This window comes from Notechis scutatus, chromosome 2 (genome assembly GCF_049901735.1).
Source record: "Notechis scutatus isolate UNSWTSFEM ecotype Mainland chromosome 2, rNotScu1.2, whole genome shotgun sequence".
NCBI lineage: Eukaryota > Metazoa > Chordata > Lepidosauria > Squamata > Elapidae > Notechis > Notechis scutatus.
The window spans coordinates 265,592,842-265,617,198 of NC_142010.1; the positions used below are offsets into that span (position 1 = coordinate 265,592,842).

A 24,357-nucleotide genomic window follows, 5' to 3' on the forward strand; every position below is an offset into this window, starting at 1 on the left:
AACCTTCTGATAAGCAAAGTCAATGGCAACAGCCAGATTCACTTAACAACCGTTTTACTAACTTAACAACTGCAATGATTCACTTAACAATTGTAGCAAAAAAGTCATAAAAGGGGCCAAAAACTCATTTAACAAATGTCTCACTTAGCAACAGAAATTTTGGGCTGAATTGTGGTTATAAGTTGAGGACTAGCTGTATTTTTTAGTCCCAGGAAGGGTTGAACAAAAATAGGACACTGGGGGAAAGGGTTTGTTTGTTTATTCATTCATTTCTTCATTTATTTGTTCGTTTGTTCGTTCATTCACTCATTCATTTAATTTCTACAGTTGCCCATCTCTATCAATGACTCTGGGAGGCTTACAATTAAAAAAAAAAGTACTTTACAATTTAAAATGCTAGTATTCCCCCTTTCACGCTTCAGTCCTAATGGAACTTTTTTTTCTCCAGCCTGTCATTCAGAAGATTTCTTCGCTCTCTGGCCTTGTGTCATGACTCCAAGGGAGAGGAGGAACAGCCCACAGGGAGTGGGAGTGTGGCTCCGGAGGTTGTGGAGGAGGCTGGGGAAGGGCAGAGGCTGGCTGAGCAGTCAGAGGAGGACCCAGGCCCATCCCCTCTCCATCCTAGGGCACGCAGGGAGGAGAGGATAAGGGAGAGACGTGAATGGCATGGTCTACAGGGGAGGAAAGGGTCCTGATCCCCTTCATGGGCTGCAGCTGTGAGAACTGGTTAAAAGGACGGACATGCGTATGGCCCAATGCTGGAAACAAAGCATGGAAATATCACTGGTCTGACGTTCCTCTCTCAGTTTGGCGTCCTTCCCAATGTGTGTTCCAATATCTGTGGACGTCTTCAAGCCCTTATCTTGCCTGGTTCCCTTAATTGCTTTAGTGTGGTTTGTGTTGTTTTTAACTCTTACAATTTATAGGCATTTTTAATTTAAATTTAATTTAAATTAAATTTAAAAAATTTGTAACTGCTTGTGGGGCAGTTTTTTGTTTCCAGTCAAGCATATTTGGAGCTTTGAAGCAAAGTGAAGGAATAAAAGGGGCTTCATCTGTTTTGGGGACGTGGGACAAATATTTTGTATCCCACCCTGAGTCATCACACCTTGCTAGGATCTCCAAGACACCGTACTTAGTAAAAAATAAATAAACAATAAAACAAAATACTAAAGATATTTATGTGTTTTTGCACTACACATGCCCTCATTTCTTTGAGACACTGCACTTATTCCTCCTTTTGCAAGGCCAGAGATGAGGGTGGCTGTACAGTTTTTCACGTTTAGGTCTTCTGTGCAAAAAGTGTGAGTTGCTGCCTCTGGTCACATCTTCAAGGGGAAGAGAGATTCCAAACAGCTCATCGGTCAGTGCTTAAAGTGCCAACTGGCTAGATATGGGGCTAGATAAACGGGAACACGAAAAAAGGGGTTCCTTGTCTGTAGAATGCTAAATTGCCTTTTATCCAACTGCTCGCTCACAATGCAGTGCACACAATGTGGACCACCAAAATTTTCTTGCGGCCCACTGGGGCCACTGAACTAGTGGGACTAAGAAGAAGGGCCTTCTCATTGGTGGCTCCCTCCGGGTGGAACATCATCCCTGTGGATATAGGGTTGGTCCCCCACCTTGACATTCTTTTAAATGGCCCTCAAGACATGTCATCCAAGTCATAGTTGTCCCAAAGGTGCTTTTTTTCAAGGCAGCTGGACTCTCTGTTTTTTTCTTTGAAGACCTTTCGCTTCTCATCCAAGAAGCTTCTTCAGCTCTGCACTGCTTCTCATCTGAAGCAGCTTCTTGCATAAGAAGCGAAACATCTCCAAAGAAAACCAAGATAGTCCAATTGCCTCCGGAAAAAAAGCACTTTTGGGACAACCAGGACCTGGATGATGGAGAATCTCTACAGACTTTTAGCTATACAATTTCAGTTGAACACCCTTTGAATGGGAGTAGGAATGAAGTAGGAATGATGTGGGAGTAGGAATGGATTTCCAGAGAGAAAAAGTGCAAACTACAGGAACCAGGAGCACCACTCAGGTGATCCTGAGGACACAGATAAACCTCCAGGTGGCCTCAATGACCCTCTAAAAGGATGCTAATGACCAGCTGTCTGCAAGGAGTATAAATCCTTCCCTTCCCCACTATCCTGTCAGAGCTGAAGAAGCTTCTTGGATGAGAAGCGAAAAGTCTTCAAAGAAAAACCAGAAAGTCCAGTTGCCTCTTGAAAAAAGCACCTTTGGATCCCTCAAGACATAGTTTGCCTGTGAGACTGAGGAACCCAGTGTGACATGAAGCCCATCAAGTGGTGTGTTTGTTTGCAGTCACCAGAGAGGTGGGAATTTATTGGATTTTTAAATTTGGGGTTATATTTCTGTAGGCAACCTAGACTCATCGTGAGTGAGTTGGGCAGCCACTGAAATTTTCTAAACAAACCAACAAGGGGGGGAAATCTGTCATCCTGTTGCCAATGTTGTCTTGGCTGCCTTATAAGCAAGAAGGCCAACTGAACATTAAGGAAACTGTCCTTAACTTCACAAAAGAGCAAAGGTTTCATTTTTCATTATCTGGATGAAAAAGAAAACTGTCCTGGCTTATTTCATGCACACTAGACCATAACCGAGGTACTGCCATAACAGAGGTTGCCAGCACTAGACCAGGGCCTAGACCATAAACACGAGGTTACATGGGAGACCACACAGACGGCACAATTCTTTAGAAGGGAAGAAAAGGATAAATTGGATGGCAGAGAGCAGATAATTAAGTAACGTAAAAATATCTGTTGTTTTTTTAAAGCATGCTCCTTTTCCTTAATGTGGGTCAGGTATGTTTGAATAATATTTTCTGAAATTTCAGATCCCAGAAAGATGAGAAAGGCAAGGTGGAGTTGGGCATTTCAATTTCCTGCATGGTTCATCGTGATGTTTTAAAATTCCGCTTTCTTGGAGAATAAGCAAAAGTTTAAAAAGCACACAGGAGCCTCGCCAGGAGAACATGGTTAATCTTCATATTTGCAGAAAAGTGATGGGAAGATATTAAATATTGGAGGCTGTTTATTCCACATTTCTGAGCTCTTAGCTCTGCAAGATTTGTCCTAAAAGGATGAACATTTTTCAGCCTTCACATTTCTCACTAAAAGTAGGAGGTCTTCCTCACAAATACTTTTAGAAAGGCAACTTTTTAAAGAACTCTAAAGGCTCTAAATTGAGCACTTACTGTATCTGAGCTTCCTTCCAGCAAGAGGTTGATTGCTCTGTTCACATCGCCATTACAATCGTGCAGAGCTACGATGCAGTCATCCTGATTCTTCCCTGTCACTTCCATCAGCTAAAAAAAATAAAAATAAAAACCCACATACAAACACATATTTTAAAAAAAGCAGCTCAGAATAACCAGGGTGACTTTATACAAGGAACAGAAATAAAACATGGCAGTGAGTGTGTCTGTATGTGGGAGTCTAATTAATATAAAATTACAACTGCTCAGATGGTTAGAGTCTACAGCAAGTTATAGATTAGCTCAGAATCACTGCTACTAACTTTAGAATTTATGAATTTAATTTGGACACAAATAATGTTTAAAAATGCAAATCGAAACCATGATGAGATCTTGGCACAATCTGGGATAGAAAACAAAAATAATGAACACATCCAAGGGCCCCACCTACCTCACTCCAAGGTGTGGGAGAATAGTCTAGTCCCCAAATATGCTTTTACTTCTTCAAGAACAATACAGCCAAAAGCCTGGGCTGAACTTGGAATGTAAAAGACTGTGGGATCCTTGGTGCTTTCTTACAGGCGTTTCATTACCAAAGTAGTTAGTGCTACCTGGGAGTGGGGTTTGCAGAGAGGAGTGGAGAGACCCTGGGGTCCTTGGTACTCTGTAGATTCGTGGTTTTCTTGCAGATGTTTCATTATCAAACTAGGTAACATCATCAGTGCTAGATGGGAGTGGGGTTTGCAGAGAGGAGGAGGAGGAGGAGGAGGAGAAGGAAGAGGAGGAGGAGGAGGAGGAGGAGGAGGAGGAGGAGGAGGAGGAGGAGGAGGAGGAGGAGGAGGAGGAGGAGGAGGATGATAACAACTGTGGGGTCCTTGGTACTCTCTGAGATTCATGGTTTTCTTGCAGATGTTTCATTATCAAAGTAGGTAATATCATCATGATGTTACTTAGTTTGGCCATGAAATATCTACAAGAAAACAGCCAAGCTCAGAGAGCACCAAGGACCCCACAGTTTAATCCCAAGCTACACAAATGTTACTTATCTGGGGACTCAAACTGATTCAGTTTCTTCATTCCACCCCTCCCACGCACAAAAACTTCCTATCAAGGAGGGATTGGTTTTACCTGCAAGCCATATTTCAGTTTCTCTGCTTACTTCACGGAGCCAAGACAGGCTTTTAGGGAAGGGATTAATATTTCCTGCATGCTCAGAGTGCAGACAGGAGCTACACGCATTTTCATGCTTGCACTGGTGGTGAAGAGGGGAAAAAGGGATAAAAACATCTGGGCGGGTCGAAGGAAGCCTCTGTGGCTCCCTGGGAGTCAGAGCCAGGACGAAGAATCTCAAGGATGGAAATCCACCTCCACAAAAAAGATCCCAACATAATTTTAATAGGATTCGTCACTTAATGTGGGTAGTCCTCGACCATAGTCCTTACAAGCATTTGTTTGGTAACCTAAAGTTACAATGGAACTGAAAAAAAGTGGCTTGCGACCATTTGTCACACTTACAACTGTTGTGGCATCTCCGTGGTCATTCAGAGGCTTGGCAACTGACTCGCATTTATGACGGTTGCAATGTCCCAGGGGTCACCTGATCCCCTTTTGCGACCTTCTGACAAGCAATGGGGAAGCCAGATTCGTTTAACAACCATGTTACTAATTTAACATCGACAGGGATTCACTTTACAACTGTGGCAAGAAAGTCCGTAAAATGGGGCAAAACTCACTTAATAACCATCTTGCTTAGCCATGGAAACGCTGGACTTAATTCTGTTCGTAAGCTGAGGACTCCCTGTATCTTGTTCTGGCTTTTCCACAAATCCCACCACTTTTTCTTGAAAAGTGTGATGACCCGGGGTGTGACACAAAAATAACAAAGTCACAAAAACAGAATAAATTCCCTTTAATGCCTCCAACTTGGCCCCAATGTCCAATTATCCTTGGCTGGATATCAAACTCTTTTTTTAAAAAAAACAGTCTTCGGAGGGAGTAAATGCAGTCCGAACCCAAAGTAAAATTAATTAGAAATTAAAAAACCAACACAAACTACACTGAAGGAATTAATACAGCCGGAGACATTCAGCTTCTCAGCCCATTGGAAGGAACAAACCAGATAAGTGGCACCTAATCCAGCTTGTTAGCATCCATGCAGTTGTCCTTTTATAGTCCTCTCAGCTTCACCCTTAGATCCGGGCCCCCTCCCCGCCCGCCATGTTTCTCCCTTATCCGCTCCTCCCTGCATGCCCTAGGATGAAGAGTTGATGGCCCTGGGTCTTTCTCTGAATGTCCATCCAGCCTGTGCCCTTCCCCAGTTTCCTCCACAACCACCGGAGCCACACTCCCACTCCCTGTCAGCTGTTCCACCTCTCCCTCAGAGTCAGACTCCAAAAAGATACAAGTAGTCCTTGGCTTAGGACCACAATTGGGACTAGAATTTCTGTTGCTAAGCAGGGCAGCTGTTAAGTGAGACACATCCAATTTTATGGCCGTTCTGGCCACAGAGAAATCACTGCAGTTGTTAAGTGAATCATGAGGCCATTAAGCAAATCTACTTTCCCTCCATTGACTCTGATTGTTGAAAGCTGGCTGGGAAGGTTGCAAATGGCCATCACACAACTCCAAATGCTGCAACTGTTGTGAATACACAACAGTTGATGAGCAGCTTGATCATGTGGCAATGCCGCAATGTTATTCAGTGCTATGTTGCCCTCAAATTGCCACTTAATGAATGGCCGTAAGTCAGGGACTGCCTATGCTAATCATCACAGCAACGCATCAGAAGGCAGAATTAATTCAGTTTCAGGAAGCAAGAGGATTTGGATACAGCTTTAGAATAGATAGGCAAGTCCTCCGCGTATGACCACAATTGAGCCCAACGGTTCTGTTGCTAAGCGAGACATTCGTTAAGTGAATTTCACCCCGTTTTATGACCTTTCTTGCCACAGTGGTTAAGTGAATCGCTGCAGCTGTTAAATGAGCAACACGGTTGTTGAAAGGAATCTGGCTTTCCCATGTACTTTGCTTGTCCAAAGGTCGCAAAAGGGGATCGCGTGACCCCAAGGGGACACTGCAACTGTCATGAATAGGAATCAGTTGCCAAGCATCTGAACTTTGATCACGTGACCATGGGAATGCTACAATGGTCATTATGTGTGAAAAACGGTCATTGGTTACTGTTTTCAGTGCTGTTGTAACTTTGAACGGTCTCTAAACGAACTGTTGTAAATCGAGGACTACCTATATAAGACCGGACTCCACTCGACTACATGAAACAGCAATCCCCTCTCCTCATTCCCCAAAGCAAAGCTGGGGTGGATACTGACTTGTTTCACTTTATCTTCGAAGTCTGCATCGTTCTTGTCGTATATCATTTGAGCCAGGCGGATTTGCTCTGCTGTGGCCTGAAAAAACACACACACACAAAAAAAAAACCATGAAATATAAGACGCAAATTTGCATTCAAAATCAAGTGTATTGCACCATAAGTCAGATTAAACAGCGTGGGAAGGGACCTTGTAGGTCATCTAGTCTACCCCACACACAAGCAGGGGACCCTACACCGTTTCTGACAGATGGCCGTCCAGTCTCTTCTTGAAAGCCTCCAGGGATGAAGCTCCCACAACTTCTGAAGGCAACTTCTGTTCCACAAGTTGATTGTTCTCCCTGTCAGAAAATTTCTTCTTACAACTGTAATTGAGCCCCAAATTTATGTTGCAATGTGAGAAGCTTTGTTAAGTGAGTTTTGACATATTTCACCGCTTTTCTTGCCACGTTTGCTAAGTGAATCAGTGCAGTTGTTAAGTGAGTGACGCAGTTGTTAAGGGAATCCAGCTTCCTCACTGACTTTGCTCGTCAGGAGGTCACAAGAGGGAATCACGTGACGTATTTATGACACTGCAACAGTCATAAATTTGAATCGGTTGCCCGGCATCTGAATTTTGATGGCGTGACCAGGGGGATGCTGCAGTGGTTGTAAGTGTGAAAATTGTTCATACGTCACTTTTTTCAATGCCGTTATAACTTTGGTCACTAAATGAACTGTTGTAAGTCAAGGACTTTCTGTACTTCCCCCTCCCCCCACTACTTATTTTCCTGCAACTTACTCTTCTATTTTTAATTCAGAGGGGGGTGAAATAAGACATTTTCTGTGGGTCTTTTCCCTGTCCAGCAACCCCATTTTAGATTATAAGCGAGTGTTTAAAAAATAAACGATTCCTAACAACAGTCCAACAGAAAACATTTGATTGAATATGAATATGAATAAGAGTGAATAGAATAGAATAGAATAACAGAGTTGGAAGGGACCTTGGAGGTCTTCTAGTCCAACCCCCTGCTTAGGCAGGAAACCCTACACCACTTCAGACAAGTGGTTGTCCAATCTCTTCTTAAAAACTTCCAGTGTTGGAGTATTCACAACCTCTGGAGGCAAGTTATTCTACTGATTACCATATTTTTCAGACTATAAAATGCACTGGACCATAAGACAAACCTAGGTTTAGAGAAGGAAAACAAGGGAAAAATAGTTTTTGGCCTCTGTGCATCCCGTTTTCTTCCTCCCCGGAATCCAGAGGCACTTTGCAGGCCAAATACGGGCCCGTTTTTGGCCTGCAGAGTGTTTCTGGACACCGGGGAGAGCAAAAACGGGACGCACGGATGATTTGGGAGGCCAAAACGGAGCTGTATTTGCTCTATAAGATGAACAGACATTTCCATCCTTTTTTTTTTTTTGGGGGTGGGTGGGTTGCGTTTTATAATCCGAAAAATACAGTTATTTTTCTAACTGTCAGGAATTTTTTCCTTTGTTCTAGGTTGCTCAGTTCTAGCTATTTCTTAAGACGTACGTGATTTAACCTACAGCACAGTAAAATGGACTAATATTTTATCAAATGAAACATAATTTCAAGGAGATTAGGAGCCGTAATTAGCACTCCAAAGCATAGTTAAAAAGCCTTAAGAAACTGTAAGTCTTTATAATGGCTTTAAGCACATCACATTAAGATGGTTCACTTGAATAACGCTTGGCTGAACAACAATAGTGACCTGGCCAGGGCTTAACACTAAGTCTTCTCTCCTTTAAGCAGAGCCAATTATAATTATGTTGGAAAGCAAAATAGTAAGTTATTGGAGCTGTAGAATTAGCACGGCTGGCCCTTAGATAACTTCCTCCGTTGGCTTTTAGGCTTCATGATCCAATTGATTAAAACATTTAAATAAATCATCGTAAAAAAGAATGGGAAGCTGATATTCTGTAAAACAAACATGCCTTCGGAATCATTATCCAGCTGTTTCTGGGGCCTATGAGCATTATTTAGAAAATAAATAATGGTGGGTGGCTGCAAATTGTTGCTTTTTGGGGAGGAATAAATTAAGGATTATATTTGAAATAATTGAAATGAAATAAAAAGATGTTTAGATTGAGATTAATGAAAGAACTTAGAATTAAACTTTATTATTATTATTATTAGGCAAACACATATTGTTTATCTTTATGTTTAAAAACAAATACCAAAGAATTATATTTGAAATAATTGAAATGAAACAAAATCGATTGAGATTAATGAAAGAGGCCAGAATTAATGTGTTTGTTTCTCTCCTTACTGAAAATTTGGAATGGAAAAGGCAATAATAGAATTAAGTATGCATATATCAATGTATAATTGCTGTCATATTTGTATGTAAAGATGATGACCCGGAAATATGTTGTCCACTAAAAAGAGATTTTTGTTTTTAATGTGAAAAACTGAATAAAGTTTCTTAAAAAAAAAAAAAAATAAGGTTCTTCATCTTCATCGTTCTTAAGTTTGTCTCCTGGCAACTAAATACATGCTGACATTAATTACTTTAATATTTTATCTTGTTCTTTTACAAGTAGACCTAGCCTTACCGCAACTGAGCCTAGAATTTCTGCCGCTAAGCAAGACCATTGTCAAGTGAGCTTTGCTCCATTTTATGACTTTTCCTGCCACAGCTGTGAAATGAATCTAGGCAGCGGCTAAGTTAGGAATATGGTTGTTACGTGAATCTGGCTCTCGCTTTGACTTTGATAACTTTTGTTGTCTTTTTTCTTTTTTAACTGCGAGCCCACTGGCACACAGTAAAAATGAAACGGGCTTTGTCAGAAGGTCGCCAAAGGGGATCACGGGACGCTGCACACGCCATGAATACATGCCTGTTGCCAAGCACCCGGGTTATGGTCATGTGACCATGGGAACGCTGCAACGGTCCCAAGTGTTTAAAAAAAACAAAAAACAGTCATAAGCAGGGGTGGGATTCAGCCGGTTCAGATCGGTTTGAGCGAACCGGATGTTACTTTTACATCTGGTTCAGCGAACCGGTAGTTCCAACAACTGGTTGGCCCCGCCCTGCCCTGCCCAAGAGTCTCCATGCAGCCCGTTTTGGATCCCAGGTAAGTGCAGGGGGTGCATGGAGCCCGGGGAGGTAGGAAACGGGCCATCCAGAGGCTCGTGGAGGGCGAAAACAAGCCCGTTTCTGCCCTCCAGGGCCCAGGGAGGGTCCTGGAAGTTTTGGAAGTCCGGAAATAGGCCCGTTTCTGGTCTCCGAAGGGCCTCTGGAGGCTTTTTCCACCCTTCCAGAGGCTCGAGGAAAACTTCCAGAGCCCGGGCAGAGCGAAAACGCCCCTCCTTCCCACCGTGGTGCAGGAGGCTGACTAGGCCACGCCCACCATGACCACGCCCACCCAGCAACCGGGCAGAGAACCAGTTGCTGAAATGTTTGAATACCACCCCTGGTCATAAGTCAATTTTTTCAGTGCCATTGTAACTTCGAATGGAACTGGGCCTGGCTAGTCTAGGGAAGAGAAGGACCAGGGGAGACACGATAGCAGTCTTCCAATATTTGAGGGGCTGCCCCAGAGAGGAAGGGGACAAGCTATTTTCTAAGGCACCTGAAGGCAGACAAGGAATAATGGATGGAAACTGAACAAGGTGAGATTCAACCTGGAAATAAGAAAAAACTTTCTGACGGTGAGAACAATCAACCAATGGAACAGAAGTTGCCCTCGGAAGTTGTGGGAGCGCCATCACTTGAGACTTTCAAGAAGAGATTGGACTCCCCTCTGTCAGAAATGGTGTAGGGTCTCCCACTTGGGCGGGGGGTTGGACTAGATGACCTACAAGGTCCCTTCCAACTCTGATTATCTGTTATCTGTTAAGTAAACAAATGGTTATAAGTCAAGGACTACCTATGCTTGGTTGTAAGTTGCCTCAAGTCTCCTCTAGGGGAGTTTGGTGGCCTATAAATTTAATAAATTAATGGGTTTTTCCAGCTGGTTATACCTCCCAATGGAGCTACTCTAGCCAATGAATGCGAACCACAGGTGATGATTTGCACTTACCATCTAAGCAAAACTGCAAATGTATTTAAAATTATGGTCTGAACTCTGACCTGGATGTAAACAAGTTTGATTAAACCAAGAAACACCTGGCATCTCTTAAGAGTCCACACATGTAGTTTCTGGCCAAAGTTAAACCGCACCGTTAAATATATTTGCATTTTTCATTTCAATGCACCAGCTTTAGTTTATGAAATTCAGAAAAAGGAAATCTCAGCAAGACTACGCATGATGCCACTTGGGGATAATATCTGACAACTCCCTGGCACGGGCAAGAGGCTTGCAAACATAATGGTGATGAACAAAACTAAATTTTCTTTATCCTGGCTTGTTATTTTTTTTTTTTGATTAGCCCAAAACTCCCATTAAAAAAAAAAAGAGCATAAACTGAGGAAGCATTTAGGGGAGAAAAAAAAAAAAAACATTTTTAAGCATGTAATTTGAAGAAGGACAATCCATCAGCGGCATCTGACGAGGTGTTTTAGTTACTCCTCCAATTGGAAGCCACGATTTTGCTGTGCTAAGCAGCTCTTGGGGGTCATCCGGTCGCCAGAAAAAAATGAAAATAGCAGGAGGATGACAGGATGATCGGTTTCATTATAGCTTTTCCTCACTGCCACTAGTTGAGAGAGAGTACAGACAGTCCTCGGCTTACAGTCACAACAGAGTCCAAAATTCCTGTCGCTGAGGGAGTTTTGCCCCATTTTATGACCTTTCTGGCCAGATTGGTTAAGTGAATCACTGCAGTTCTTAAGTTAGTCGCACGGTCGTTAAGCGAATCTGGCTTCCCGCATTGACCTTGCTTGTCTGGAGGTCGCAAAAGGGGATCTGTCATGCCCCAGTTGGAATCTGATTCTGAGGGAGAGGCGGAACGGCTGACGGGGAGTGGGAGCGTGGCTCTGGTGGCTGTAGAGCAGTGGTGTCCAACCTTGGCAACTTTAAGACTTGTGGACTTCAACTCCCAGAATTCCTCAGCCAGCAAAGCTGGCTGAGGAATTCTGGGAGTTGAAGTCCACAAGTCTTAAAGTTGCCAAGGTTGGACACCCCTGCTGTAGAGGAAACTGGGGAGGGCACAGTGCAGCTGTGCAGTCCGAGGAAGACCCAGATCCACCCCTCTTCATCCTAGGGCACGCAGGGAAGAACGGATAAGGGAGAAACGTGGTTTACAGGGGAGGAAAGGGCCCTGATCCCCTTCATGGGCTGCAGCTGGGAAGACTGTTTAAAAGGGCAAACTGCGCATGGCAAAGTTGCTGGAAGCAAAGCATGCATTATCTTTGTCAAGGCTTATCTGGGTTTTGGCGTTCTCCCAACTGCGTGTGCCTTGTTATCTGTTGGAAGTCTGCAAGTTATTATCCTGGTCTGTCGTGTTACTTCAGCATGGTTTGTGTTGGTTTTTTTTATTTCTACTTTATCTGTATTTTGGGTTTGGACTGCATTTCTTCCCTTTGTACACTGCTTTTGAAAGAGTTTGATCTCCCGCCAAGATAATTAGACATTGTGGGCTAAGGTGGAGGCATTAAAGGGAATTTATCTACTTTGGTGACTTTGTTATATTTGTGCCACACTCCGGGTCATCACAGGATCAGGTGACTCCGGGACATTGCAACCGTCATAAAAATGAGTGAATTGCCAAGAACCTGAATTTTGATCATGTGACCCTGAGGATTCTGCAGTGGTAATAAGTGTGACAACATGGTCATGAGTCATTTTTTTCCAATGCCTCTGTGACTTTGAATGGTCGCTAAATGAGCTGTTGTAACTCGAGGACTGTCAATAGGTACACTGAAAAACAGAACAAGAAGGTTTTTCAGCTTAGTCATAGTCTTCAAACTTTGGTGCTGGTTTTGGGGCACCCACACCCCAAATGTACAGAATACCTCCTGGCAAGGGTAATTTACAGACTTCACACGAGTGACATTCTTCTTACTTGGCCATCAACATGTTCAGGATGTAGAGACAACGCTGCCAAATTCCTACCTGGACTACTGGTTTCTGTGGTTGTGTCGGCTGCGCGGCTGGAATCTGTGGTTTTTCTCGAGTGCCCCGAGTACGTTCACTGCCCACCGAAGTCATCATATACAGTATATACAAAACAATGTATGTACAAAATAGAAAATCTGAAACGAGAAAGAAACAGGCACTGAGATTCAAGAACAAAGTGCAGACAATAGTCTAGGACCATGATGGTGAACCTATGGCACCTAGAGCCATTGGTGTGGGTATGCGAACTCCAGGCAAACTTACCTCACTGAGCATGCGCGTGCCCTCCCAGCTGATTTTCGGGCCGTTTGAGGCCTTTTTCGGCCTCCCAGAGACTCAAGGGAAGCCTCTGCAGCCTTTGTAGGCTGAAAACCAGGCTCGTTTCGTCACTTCCTGTATTTCTGCAAATACCGAAAGTGATGAAACAGGCCCATTTTTCGGCCTACAAAGGCTGCAGAGGCTTCCCTCGAGCCTCTGGGAGGCCGAAAAAGGCCTCAAACGGCCCGAAAATCAGCTGGGAGGCACAGTGCAGGTAAAGGAGCAGCGGGGGAAGGAGGGGGGGAATCACACACGCATGTGCAGGGGGTATGAGGGGGCCACAAGCATTGCAATTTTTGGCACAGGAGCCCAAAAAGATTAGCCACCAGTGATCTAAGATAGGGATCCCCAATCCATAGGCCGCGGCCCACCACTTGTCAGCGGCCTATTTGCAACCAGGCCATGTGATTGGCCGGCTGGTGTGCCGGCATCTGCGAATGCGCACACAGGTTCACTCATGCAAGCGTCACGGGGACTCACAGGCCCACTCTTGTGGGTGTGGGTGTGGGTGTTCGCAGCCCCACTCGAGTGAGTTGTGGCCCCACTCCAGCAAGCCACAGACGCTCATGTGCACGCACATGCCTGCCTCTCCCACAAAACCATCCCCTCTTGTCCCCCATCCATTCCCGGCTGCCAACCTGGAAAGATTGGGGAATTCTGGTCTAACAAGAACAGAAAAGGGACTGAGCTGTATTTGCATGTTAGATAAAACCATGAGCCTTTTTTTTTTTTTTAAATCAAAAGATGGTATTAGAAATTCACCGGGCTGGGGTCTAAGCAAGGAGAGAGGGAGGGAGGAAGAGGGAAGAGGAGGGAGGAAAGAGATAGGAAAGGAGGGAGAGGTGGGGAAGGAGAGGGAAGGAGGGAAGGGAAGGAAAGAGAGAGGAGGGAGGAAAGGGGAAGGGAGGGAGTGGGAAGAAGAGGGAGGAAAGAGACAGGAAGGAAAGGAGGGAGGGAGAGGGGCTGGAAGGAGGGGAGTGCGAGAGGGAAGGGGAAGGAAGAGAGAGGAGGGAGGAAAGAGGGGAAGGGAGGGAAGGGGGAAGAAGGGGAGGAAAGAGGGAGAGAGAGAGACAGGAAGGAAGAGAGGGAGGGAAGAAAGGAGGGGAGGGAGGGAGGACCTTGGGTGATTAAAATGACTTCTAAAATAACTAAAACTATCTGGGGAGTGTGGAATATGGGAGGGAGAATTTTGCACAGGATGTGGTTTCCTAAGGAGCAGGGAAGGCTGGCATTGAGAAGCTACCAAGTTCTGCACAAGCAATGTTTGTCTTCCTGCACAATTAAAATAATAACCTAAAAGATCAAAAGAGAATGAAAATAATGGCATAAAAGATACAAAGCGGTGAATTCTTTAGACGGATGGACTTTTTTTTAACTGTCACCTGTGTGTACTTAATTTACACCTTAAAGGGGGAAAAAGCCATGAAAAGAATCCACCTTGCTTACTCGGCAGAAAGGAAAGAGATGACAGATCTGTCGTTTCTGAATATTGCTAAAAATGAAATATGAAAGTGCCAGCTATCACCTATAAACCTACCCCATAACACACACAAACACACAAATACACACCCCTACACAGTGTACCACATATCAGAGACTGCCTTCCCAAGCTCATCCCATCCAAACATCAAGAGATGCCTTGCTAAAGAGGCACCTCCTCTGTGTGAAGTACAGATATTTCTCATTTAACAGCCGTTCATTCAATGACACCTTAAGAGATGACAGCAAAGATATGCCATATGTCTTAAGATAGGACAAGCAAAGACAAGAGGAAAGGTAGATTCACTTAACGACTGGCTTGGTTTACTTAATCACCATGTGTAATTACCCAAAGGGGTGTGGCACAAAAGCAACAAAGTCACAAAAGTAGGCAAAGTCCCTTTTAATACCTCCAACTTGGCCCCCAATATCCAGTTATCATCGGCTGGAGAAAAAAACTCTCTCAAGAACAGTTTTTAAAGGGAAGAAATTCAGTCTGACCCCAAAGTACATCTAAATTATAAATAAAAACCAACACAAAACACACTGCAGCAATTAACGAGACAGGGCAGGGTAAAGAATTGCAGGTTTCCAAAAGATAACGAAACACACCCAGTTGGGAGGACTCCGGAATCCAGATAGGACTTGACAAAGATAAATCACGCTTTGCTTCCAGAAAGGTGCTGTGCACAAACACCCTTTTTAAATCCTGTTTTCACAGCTGCAGCTAATGAAGGGAATCAGGGCCCTTTTCTCCCCCATAAACCATGTTGCTCCCTTCTCCATTCCTACCTGCATGCCCTAGAATGGGTCTTCCAATGAAGGCCCAGCCAGCCTGTGCCCTTTCCCAGTTTCCTCCACAGCCATCAGAGCCACACTCCCACTCCCTGTCTGCTGCTTGACCTCCCCCTCAGAATCAGATTCCAACAGGGGCATGACACCGTGGCAAGAAAGCTCGTAAAATGGGTCAAAAACTCACCTAACAACTGTCTCGCTTAGCAACGGAAATTTTGGGCCCAGTTATTTTTTTAAGTCAAAGACTACTTGCAAAACCAAAACTCCGTTGGTTGTCCAAGTCACAACAGAACAAGAATCACCCTATCTGAGCCTATTTATCAAAGTTCTTAAACAATGCTCTCTGCTCTGGTCCTGGCTAAACTGTTGAATAATTGTATTAATACTGTAAAGGCTTCTTCAGTTAACTTACACTTGGGAAGGAGACATCTATCTATTGCAATAAGAAACAAACCAGATTCTCTAATTTGCCAGAATTATCCAACCTATTAGCATTAAACTTAAAGTAACAATAGATCTGATCAGAATAGTCAGCTTCCTACCAGTAATAGCTCTTATTATACATGTAAGCAGTTGTGATTGATTATCCTTAAATTCTGTAAATTCACTACTAGACCATTCTTAAAAGAATCTCTTTTATAGTTTATCTATCATTACCACAAAATCTGATGCCATCATGAATAAAAGTATTAACGCATTAAGCACTTACAAGAAAATATTCTCATACACGAGTTAGGAATCTACTTTTTTCCTCTAATTACAGGCAGTCCTAGGACTTAGATCAGTACATTTAGTGAAAGCACTGACAAAAGTGACATGACCATTTTTCTCACTTACGAACAGAATAACAAGAGTTGGAAGGGACCTTGGAGGTCATCCAGACCAACCCAACACTCAAGCAGGAGATCCCATAACATTCTGGACAAAAGGTTGTACAATTTCTTTTTGAAAACCTCCAGTGTTGGAGCACCCACAACTTCTGAAGGCAACTTCTGTTCCACTGGTTAATTGTTCTCCCTAAGTCACACGTGGTTGTTAAGTGAATCAAGCTTCCCCGTTGACTTTGCTTGTCATTAGGTCGCAAAAGGGAATCACAGGCCCCAGGACATGGAAACCGTAATAAATGTGAGTCAGTTGCCAAGGATCTGAATTTTGATCACGTGAGCATAGGGACACTGCAATGGTGAAAAACAGTTGTAAGTCACTTTTTTCAGTGCTGTTGTAACTTTGAATGGTCACTAAATGAACTGTTGTAAATTGAGGACTACCATTACAGGGAAAACTGGATCCATCTGTAAAATTCATTTTCAGTGACTTAGTAAATGGGCTCAAACAATTCCTCCTGGACTAACCACAATATTTGGCTCATTCTATCCATATTATCATTCAGAAAAATGAAACGTACTGTCAGGAACACATCAAACATTCTCCTGCTGAGCATTTGCAGGTGACGTTTGATGGCAATGAGTAAGCCATCTTTCCAGAAATTCTATCTGCAAGTCTTAGTCAATTTTACTGGGATGAGCCTGAAATAAACGATTCTTTTCATTTTCTGCAAGTAATAGGAAATTTAGAGTAACTGGGGCAATATATAAGCGTATTTTAGACGAACTGAGGATTGTGATGGAATCTGGTCCCAATTGCCAGGAGGGAGGGGACGTATTCCAGAGGAACAAGAGGCAATGCAGTGAGTTTTGTCCCATTTCACTACATTCCTTGCCATATTTGTGAAGTGAATTATTGCAGTTGTTAAGATATTAAGATTGTTGTTAAGTGAATCTGGCTTCCCCTTTGACACGGCTTATCAGAAGCGTCATGGGGTGCTGCAACGGCCGTAAGGGGGAATAACGGTCCTAAGTCACTTTTTTCAGTGCTGTTGTAACTTCGAATGGTCACTAACTTGTTATAAGTTGGTTACAACAAACAGTTGTATATGCCTTGCGGAGGAGGGGGGGGAGAGGGGTGTTAGTATGCTTTAGTTGGGCAAGTTTCTGTCTATAGGGAGGAACAATGAAGAAATGTGCTTGGAAGAAACCCAATATGTCTTCCTTGGTTTTTGAAGTCTGACAAGAATAGAAAGGAGAACTTTCTTGTTTTGGTCCTGAGCTTTGCATGCAGTAATGGGTTAAGGGTCACACTCTGAGATCTTCAACGCGCTTGTTCTCCGGTATCACAATATGGCGATTCCTTTGAAGGCAGGCTCTCACAAGAGACAGCCAGCATAAATCCAGATATATTTTTTTCCTGAAGAAAGGCAGAATTGTCTTTATGCCTGCCCCACCCCTCCCAGGAGTCTCCATGTGGCCCGTTTTGGATGCAGGTAAGTGCTCTGGAAGGGCGGAAAATGGGCCTTTTGGAAGTCCGGAAATGGGCCGGTTTCTGGCTTCCGGAGGGCCCAAAAACGCCCCTCCTGGAAGTTCTGATAGGGCACGCCCACCATGGCCACGCCTACCCAGCAACCGGTTCACTGCCCGGTTGTTGGGATTTTTGAATCCCACCCCTGTGTACAGGTAAGTCCTTCGGAGGGACCATTCCTTTGAAGCTATGAAGGTGCTGAAAATAAACCCATCCTCAAAATTTCTGTGGTCACGTCATCACAACATGAGCACTTGGCAACTTATTCACATTTACGACGGCCGCAGCATCTTAACGTCGGTGTTCGCCATTTGAAACTTCATCACCGGCTTCCAAAGGAGCAAATCCAATAAGGAAGAGGGCAGGAAGTTGTATGTCGCAACCACTCAACATCGTGCTTAGCGGTGATTTGCTTAACAACCGCAGCTGCCGTCGTAAGTCGGTGAGGTTATGTGTTTACTTAACCACCATGCTGCTTAGTGATGGAGTCCCGACTGTGGTTCTAACCTGGAGCTTCTGAGAGCCTAAAGAGAAGCTCAAGGTACAGAATAGAATACAGAATAACAGAGTTGGAAGGGACCTGGGAGGTCTTCTAGTCCAACCCCCTTGACCCAGATGTCTCTTGATCTTGTGTTAAGGAAAGGAGCTTCCTTCAATCAGACTAAACACACACCTGAAACACTGTTTCCCTGGTTACCATTCAACAACCACCTTATTTTGCCAAACAAGGTTTTAATTTCTGGACTTCTTTCTTTATGTAACTCGAATTCTATTATCTAGGTTTAGAGATGCTGGAAAACAACTAAGTCAAATATTTGACTTCAGGGAAGAAAAGAAATATCACATAGCAATCCATGCAGAACAAATTAAAGCATATTATACAATCCTTGTGATTTCCAAACACCAAATGATTCAGTTAATTCACTGTCAAAATAAAGCAAAATAAATCCCAGAGATCATTTCTCAAGCTAATTAAGAGGTGAAAAGTTCATATATACAGGTAGTCTTTGACTTATGACCATAATTGAGCCCAAACGTTTGGTGGTTATGTGAGAGATTTTGAGGGAGTTTTGCCCCATTTTACAACCTGCCTTAACACAGTTGTTAAGTGAATCACTATAGTTGATAAGTTAGTAACCTGGTTGTTAAGTGAATCTGGCTTCCCCATTGACTTTGCTTGACAGAAGGTCGCAAAAGGGGAATCGCGTGACCTTGGGACACAGCAACCGTCATGAATATGAGTCAGTTGCCAAGCGTCCAAAGTTCGATCACCCGATCATGGGGATGCTGCAAAGGTCATAAGTATGAGAACAGTCATAAGTCACTTTTTTCAGTGCCGTAAATTTGAATGGTCACTAAATGAACTGTTGTATGTCGAGGACTATCTGTAGTGCTTGAAGTTCTCGTCTTGACTCATCCATCCGATATATGAGATTATCCTGAATTAATTGCTGATATTTTAATCAATTGAATTTCAACAGGTAAGACAGAGCACCAACCCTAAACGTGAATTAATAGAACCCAATTGCTGAGTTCACACAATAGAGCTGGGGTCACCAACTTTTCGGATCTCAGAGACCACTAAATTCATAATTTTAAATCCCGCGGACCACTAATATGATTTTTTTTAAAAAAAGATAAATAGTATTTAGTGCAATATAGAAAATGCAAATAATTTTTCTGAGGACCGCCAAAAATTTCTTGCACACCACCAGTGGTCCACAGATCACCAGTTGGTGACCGCTGCAATAGAGGCAGTCCTTGACTTACAACAGTTCATTTAGTGAATTATAACCATTGAAAAAAAGAGACTTCTGACCATTTCTCACACTAACAACCGTTGCAGCCTCCCCATGGTCAAAATTCAGATGCTTGGCAACTGACTCACTTTTATGATGGTTGCAGAGTCCCGGGGGGTCCCCTTTTGCGACCTACTGATAAGCAAAGTCAGTGGGGAAGTCCAGATTCACTTAACGACTGTGTTACTAATTTAACAACTGCAGTGATTCACTTAATAAAAGCGGCAAGAAAAGTGGTAATATGGGACAAAACTCACTTAACAAATTTTTCATTAACAACATAAAATTGTGGGCTCAGTTGTGGTCATAAGTTGAGGGCTAGCTGTGTATGCTCTTATCAGACAATCTAGCATGCTGTGTGAACCCAGTTTAAATTGGGTACAAGGAAACAACCCTTGAGAAGGAGAAGAACGTATTACTAACAAGGGCAGAAACAAAATCCTACAGGTAGCCCTGGACTTACAACCACAATTGGGGGAATTTCCACTTCTGAGCAAGGAGGTTGTTAAGTGAACTGTGCTTCATTTTGCAACCTTTTTGCCATTGTTGTTAAGCAAATTACTGCAGTTGTTAAGTGAATCATACTGACTTTGCCTGCCAGAAGTCAGCTGGGAAGGTTGGCGAATGGCCATCACGCGACCTCAGGATGCTGTAATCATTGTACACACCATCCTGGTTTGCAAAGTGGCCAAATTTTTATCATGTGACCACAGGGTTGCAGCAACAATTGTGAAGTGCAAAGACCAGTTACAACTCACCATTTTCAGTGCAGTTGAAATTTCAAATGGTCATTAAACGAATGGTTGTAAAATTGAGGCTTGCCTGTATGCAACCTCATTGCAACAATAGAATCCACTTTGTGACAGAGGAATTTGTGACTTGACAAGCCAACGAAACCCCAGGTTTAGAGAAGACTTATCTAGCATCCTTTAGATAGAATTCTTTATTGCCAAGTGTGATTAGACACACAAGGAATTTGCCTCCAGTGCATACAACAATAGTGACAGATCATTATCATAGGCGTTGTAAAAATACATTCATCATAAAACATTAGATATAAGCATTTAATAATAGTCATGGGTACTAAATAAGCAATCCACATAAATCATACTAGGATGCTAATTAAGCAATTTAAATTGTAAGATATAAGCAACAAAGTTATAGTCATAAGAAGAAAAAGGTGATAGGTAACAGGGGAGAATAATGGTGGTAATACTGCCTTTCTAGGTAAGTTTGACACTTGTGGGAATTAGTTGTTTAGCAGAGTGATAGCATTGGGGAGTGGGGGAGGGAACTGTCCTTGGGTCTAGTTGTTCTGGTGTGCAATGCTTTATAACAGGGGTGGGCAAACTACAGCCCGCGGGCCACATCCGGCCCGTTGGTCTGTCCAATGCGGCCTGCCTCTGAAAAAAAATCGCTGCCATTGGTCTGTCCAATCCGGCCCGCCCCTGAAAAAATATCGCTGGGCGTGGCATATTGCCCTGTGCCGCGTGGCCCCCAAAGCTGCAAAACAGTGCGGAGCGATCTAGGGGTAGGAAAGAAAAGAAATTTGCAAAGGCCTCGGCTGGGAGTTCAAATCATCTTCGAGTGCGACCTCTCCGAAGGTGAGTCCCCGCCGATCCCCCTTTTTTTTCCAGGGCTTCCAGGCTTAAACTTTGCAAAGGCAAAGCTTGCAGGCTGGAGCGTCTTCCTGCCGAGGAGCGGGAAGGGTTCCAACCGACGGGCGGGGCGGGCTGCTTGGAGCCACCTAAAGCTAGGCCGCTGCTGGTGGAGCCTTGCCCTGCCTTGGTGCCCCGCTTCCCAGCTCGGCGGTCCTGCTCGGGCGGCACTTTAAAAGCCTGCTCCCAGCACCCGAGCAACTTCCCAGCAACTTTCCGCTTCCTTTTAACTCGCGGGCGCCGCACCTGGCCCCGAGCCGGCGGAGGGGAAGCCCGGCGGGCGGGCGGGCGGGCTGCTTGAGGAGGCGACCGGCGGCGCCCAGGCTTCCCCTCGCCGTGTGGCTCGGGAGGGCGGCGCCCACGAGTAAAACGGCCAAAGTTGCTGGGAAGTTGCTCGGATTTCCGGGCTTCCAGGCTTAAACTTTGCTCAGGCGGCACTTTAAAAGCCTGCTCCCAGCACCCGAGCAACTTCCCAGCAACTTTCGGCTTCCTTTTAACTCGCGGGCGCGCGCCTGGCCCCAAGCCGCGCGGTGGAGGAAGCCCGTGGGCGGGCGGGCGGACTGCTTGAGGAGGCTCTGGCTTCTCCGCCAGGCACGAGCGCCTGCGAGTTAAAGGAAGCCGAAAGTTGCTGGGAAGTTGCTTGGGTTTCCGGGCTTCCAGGCTTAAACTTTGCAAAGGCAAAGTTTGCAGGCTGGAGCGTCTTCCCGCCGAGGAGCAGGAAGGATTCCGCCCGGCGGGCGGGCGGGCTGCTTAAACTTTGCTCGGGCGGCACTTTAAAAGCCTGCTCCCAGCACCCAAGCAACTTCCCAGCAACTTTCGGCTTCCTTTAACTCGCGGGCGCTTGTGCCTGGCCCCGAGCCGCGGCAGAGGGGAAGCCCGGTGGGCGGGCAGGCTGCTTGGAGGAGGCGACCGGCGGTGCTCCGGCAGCAGCAACAGGCAGTTCCACCCGGGCTCCGCTCAGGTGTCCGGCTGGGGCTGTCAGGAGTTGCTACCGCCGGCGCAGCTCCGTGCGGCTCCAGTCCCGCATTGCCTTGGGAATGAAAAGGCAAAACCAGGAGCCGCTGAGCCTGAGCCTCCGGTGCCGCTGCTCCTGTTGCAAAGCACCGCCGCGGCTCTTCCTTTTTGCCTTTCCCTTCCCGAGGCAACGCGGGACTGGAGCCGCGCCGGCGGTAGCAACTCCTGATTCAGGGGGCCTCCGAGGGGAGGGGAAGGAGGAGAAGAGGGGGGGAAGGGTGGGGGGGGGGCGATTCCCAAAAAATCTTGTGCTGACCCGGCCCGTCTGTCAAATTTTAAAAGTCAATGCAGCCCCCGAGCCAAAAAGTTTGCCCACCCCTGCTTTATAATGTCGTTTTGAGGGTAGAAGTTGAAACAGTTTATCTCCAGGATGCGAAGGGTCTGTAGATATTCTCCTCCATGCTGTGCTACGAGAGCCCAGGATAGGGAGAAGCTCCTCCTCCTCCGTCATCAAACTGAGTCTGCCAAAGCTATGAAAACCAGCCCATGCTGCTGGCCCCCAGTTTGTGTCCTTGTTGTGTGTGAGCAGCGTGTCTCTGGAGGTAGGAGCAGCAGCAGAAGGGAAGCAGCGAAAGCGAAACTAGCAGCTCCCGGGGATCCAGTGGAGCCCAGTGGTCGCAGAGAGCGGGGAGCCGCTCTCTTTTAACACCGAGGCTTCGGAGCTGGGGCTTTGGACCAGCCAAAAGTGACTTCGGGCCTGGGATCGCTTATTGAGGCAGCCTCCCCCACTGCAATTTATAGCACGCAGCCTGGGTAAGTCTTTTTGTCGAGAGTGAGTCGGAAGAGTCGGGACTTGGTTTTGGAGCGAGGCTTGCTCAGGCCTCACAGAGGGACGACGCCATTCACCTGGCCTCTAGTTAGGGCGGTACTTTAGTGAGGCATCTCTAAGCGCCTCCAGTGATTAGGCCACACAAAAATGGGAGAGCACACAGGCCCGATCTGACTGACCTACAGGGCCTTGAAGAGGTCCATTGTTCGGAGGTTGCCCAGAAGCCAGCAAAAAGGAGGAGGCCATGGGGCCATTCAGCCAAGAGGGAGGCAGCTGCAAAGATTATGGCCAAGGCCCTTCGCAACTACGAAGGCTTTGAAATCCAATCTCAGGGCCGAGAAGAGAAGTCGTGCAGCCTCGGAGAAACGATTTGCAAAGATCCTGGAGCAGAGAAGTGGAAGGAGCCAACCGCCTCCTCAGGCTGGAGATCTGCAGGCCGGCCTTCAGGCTGTATTCAGGGCTGGAGAGGCAGAACTAGGCTCCACCAGTTTGTCTTCAGGCATGGTCCCCAGAGAGAGCAGCTGAGATGTTTTCCCCTCAAGATTTGGGTAGATCTGGGCCTAGTTTTAGGCAGGCTGCCTGCATCCGATCCTCCGAGTAATTTACCCCAAGGTGGCCACAGACAGAGGGCGAAGGCCACCTTTACACCTACTACAGCTGCTGGCCTTCGCCCAGTGGATCCACCTATAAGCAGCAGTCCTGAGGATCTTAAGGAGATGATTTCTGTAGCCATCAGACAGGGGACTGCTGAAGGATTTCAGCAATTCCTTCACCCCCCGCTGGGGTGGGCCCAGGATTTTTCCCTACCTTCCCTCAGGTGGTCGCTCCTGAACAGAGGGGATTTCCCAGGCCCCCTGAGCCAAGGTTTCCATTCTGATTGGGGGCAATATGAGGAGAGGGGCTCTATGGACCCTTCAGACCAAAGTCACTCCTCCATGTCTGAGGAGGAGGAAGGGGAGGTTAGAGATTTCAATCTATCAGAAGATGAGGGATTAAACCCTGAACAACCCATTTTTTCAGGTCTTTCTAAGCCATCCTTGTTCAAATCTCTATTGCACAAGGCTCTAGTTACTGCCCAGCTGGGACCTGATGAGGTGGCATCAGAACCTTTGAGGGAAGGTTCAGCCCAGGGCGATTCTTTATTTTCAAAACCAATTGTTCAAGCTGAGGTGCTTCCATCACCCAAGTTATTTGTAGATCTGGTGCGTGAACAGTGCACCTCTCCAGGGTCTGGGCCACGCCCCTCATCCCATGACAGGCATTTTTATAATGTAGGCCCTTCCTTGGCCAAGGCCCTTCTAGTGCCACCAGTTGATGCTCCTGTGGTTGCCTCTCTCTCCACATCTGGGCCTCCGACAGAACCGGAAGATGTCCTTAAGACTGACGACAAGAGGTCAGAACAGACTCTTAAAACGTACTCATCAAGGCACAGCATGGGCGGTCCGAGCCTCCACCGCAGCATCCTTCTTTACAAGGTGTTCTCTGCATTGGCTGCGTCAGCTACACAGGATCGTTTGCCTCCTGGTGATACCAGGTCTCACCAGAACATAAATAAGATCATTGCTGCAGCAGAGTTTACAGCGGATGCCACCTTAAACTCTGCAAAATTTGCATCAAAAGCGA

General features: G+C 45.5%; 1 protein-coding gene across 2 annotated transcripts in view; it reads right to left on the minus strand.

Moving 5' to 3' along the window:
- Positions 1–24,357, minus strand: part of UBAP2 (ubiquitin associated protein 2) — a 147,856-nt gene that overhangs the window by 101,391 nt on the left and 22,108 nt on the right. For both annotated transcript variants that reach the window (XM_087958714.1, XM_087958713.1), the window contains exons 2-4: positions 12,545–12,684; positions 6,540–6,617; positions 3,211–3,321 (exon numbers count right to left, since the gene is read on the minus strand). In XM_087958714.1, coding sequence (XP_087814840.1) covers positions 3,211–3,321; positions 6,540–6,617; positions 12,545–12,643 — 288 coding nt within the window. In that variant the 5' untranslated portion in view covers positions 12,644–12,684. The remainder of the gene's footprint in view (positions 1–3,210; positions 3,322–6,539; positions 6,618–12,544; positions 12,685–24,357) is intronic.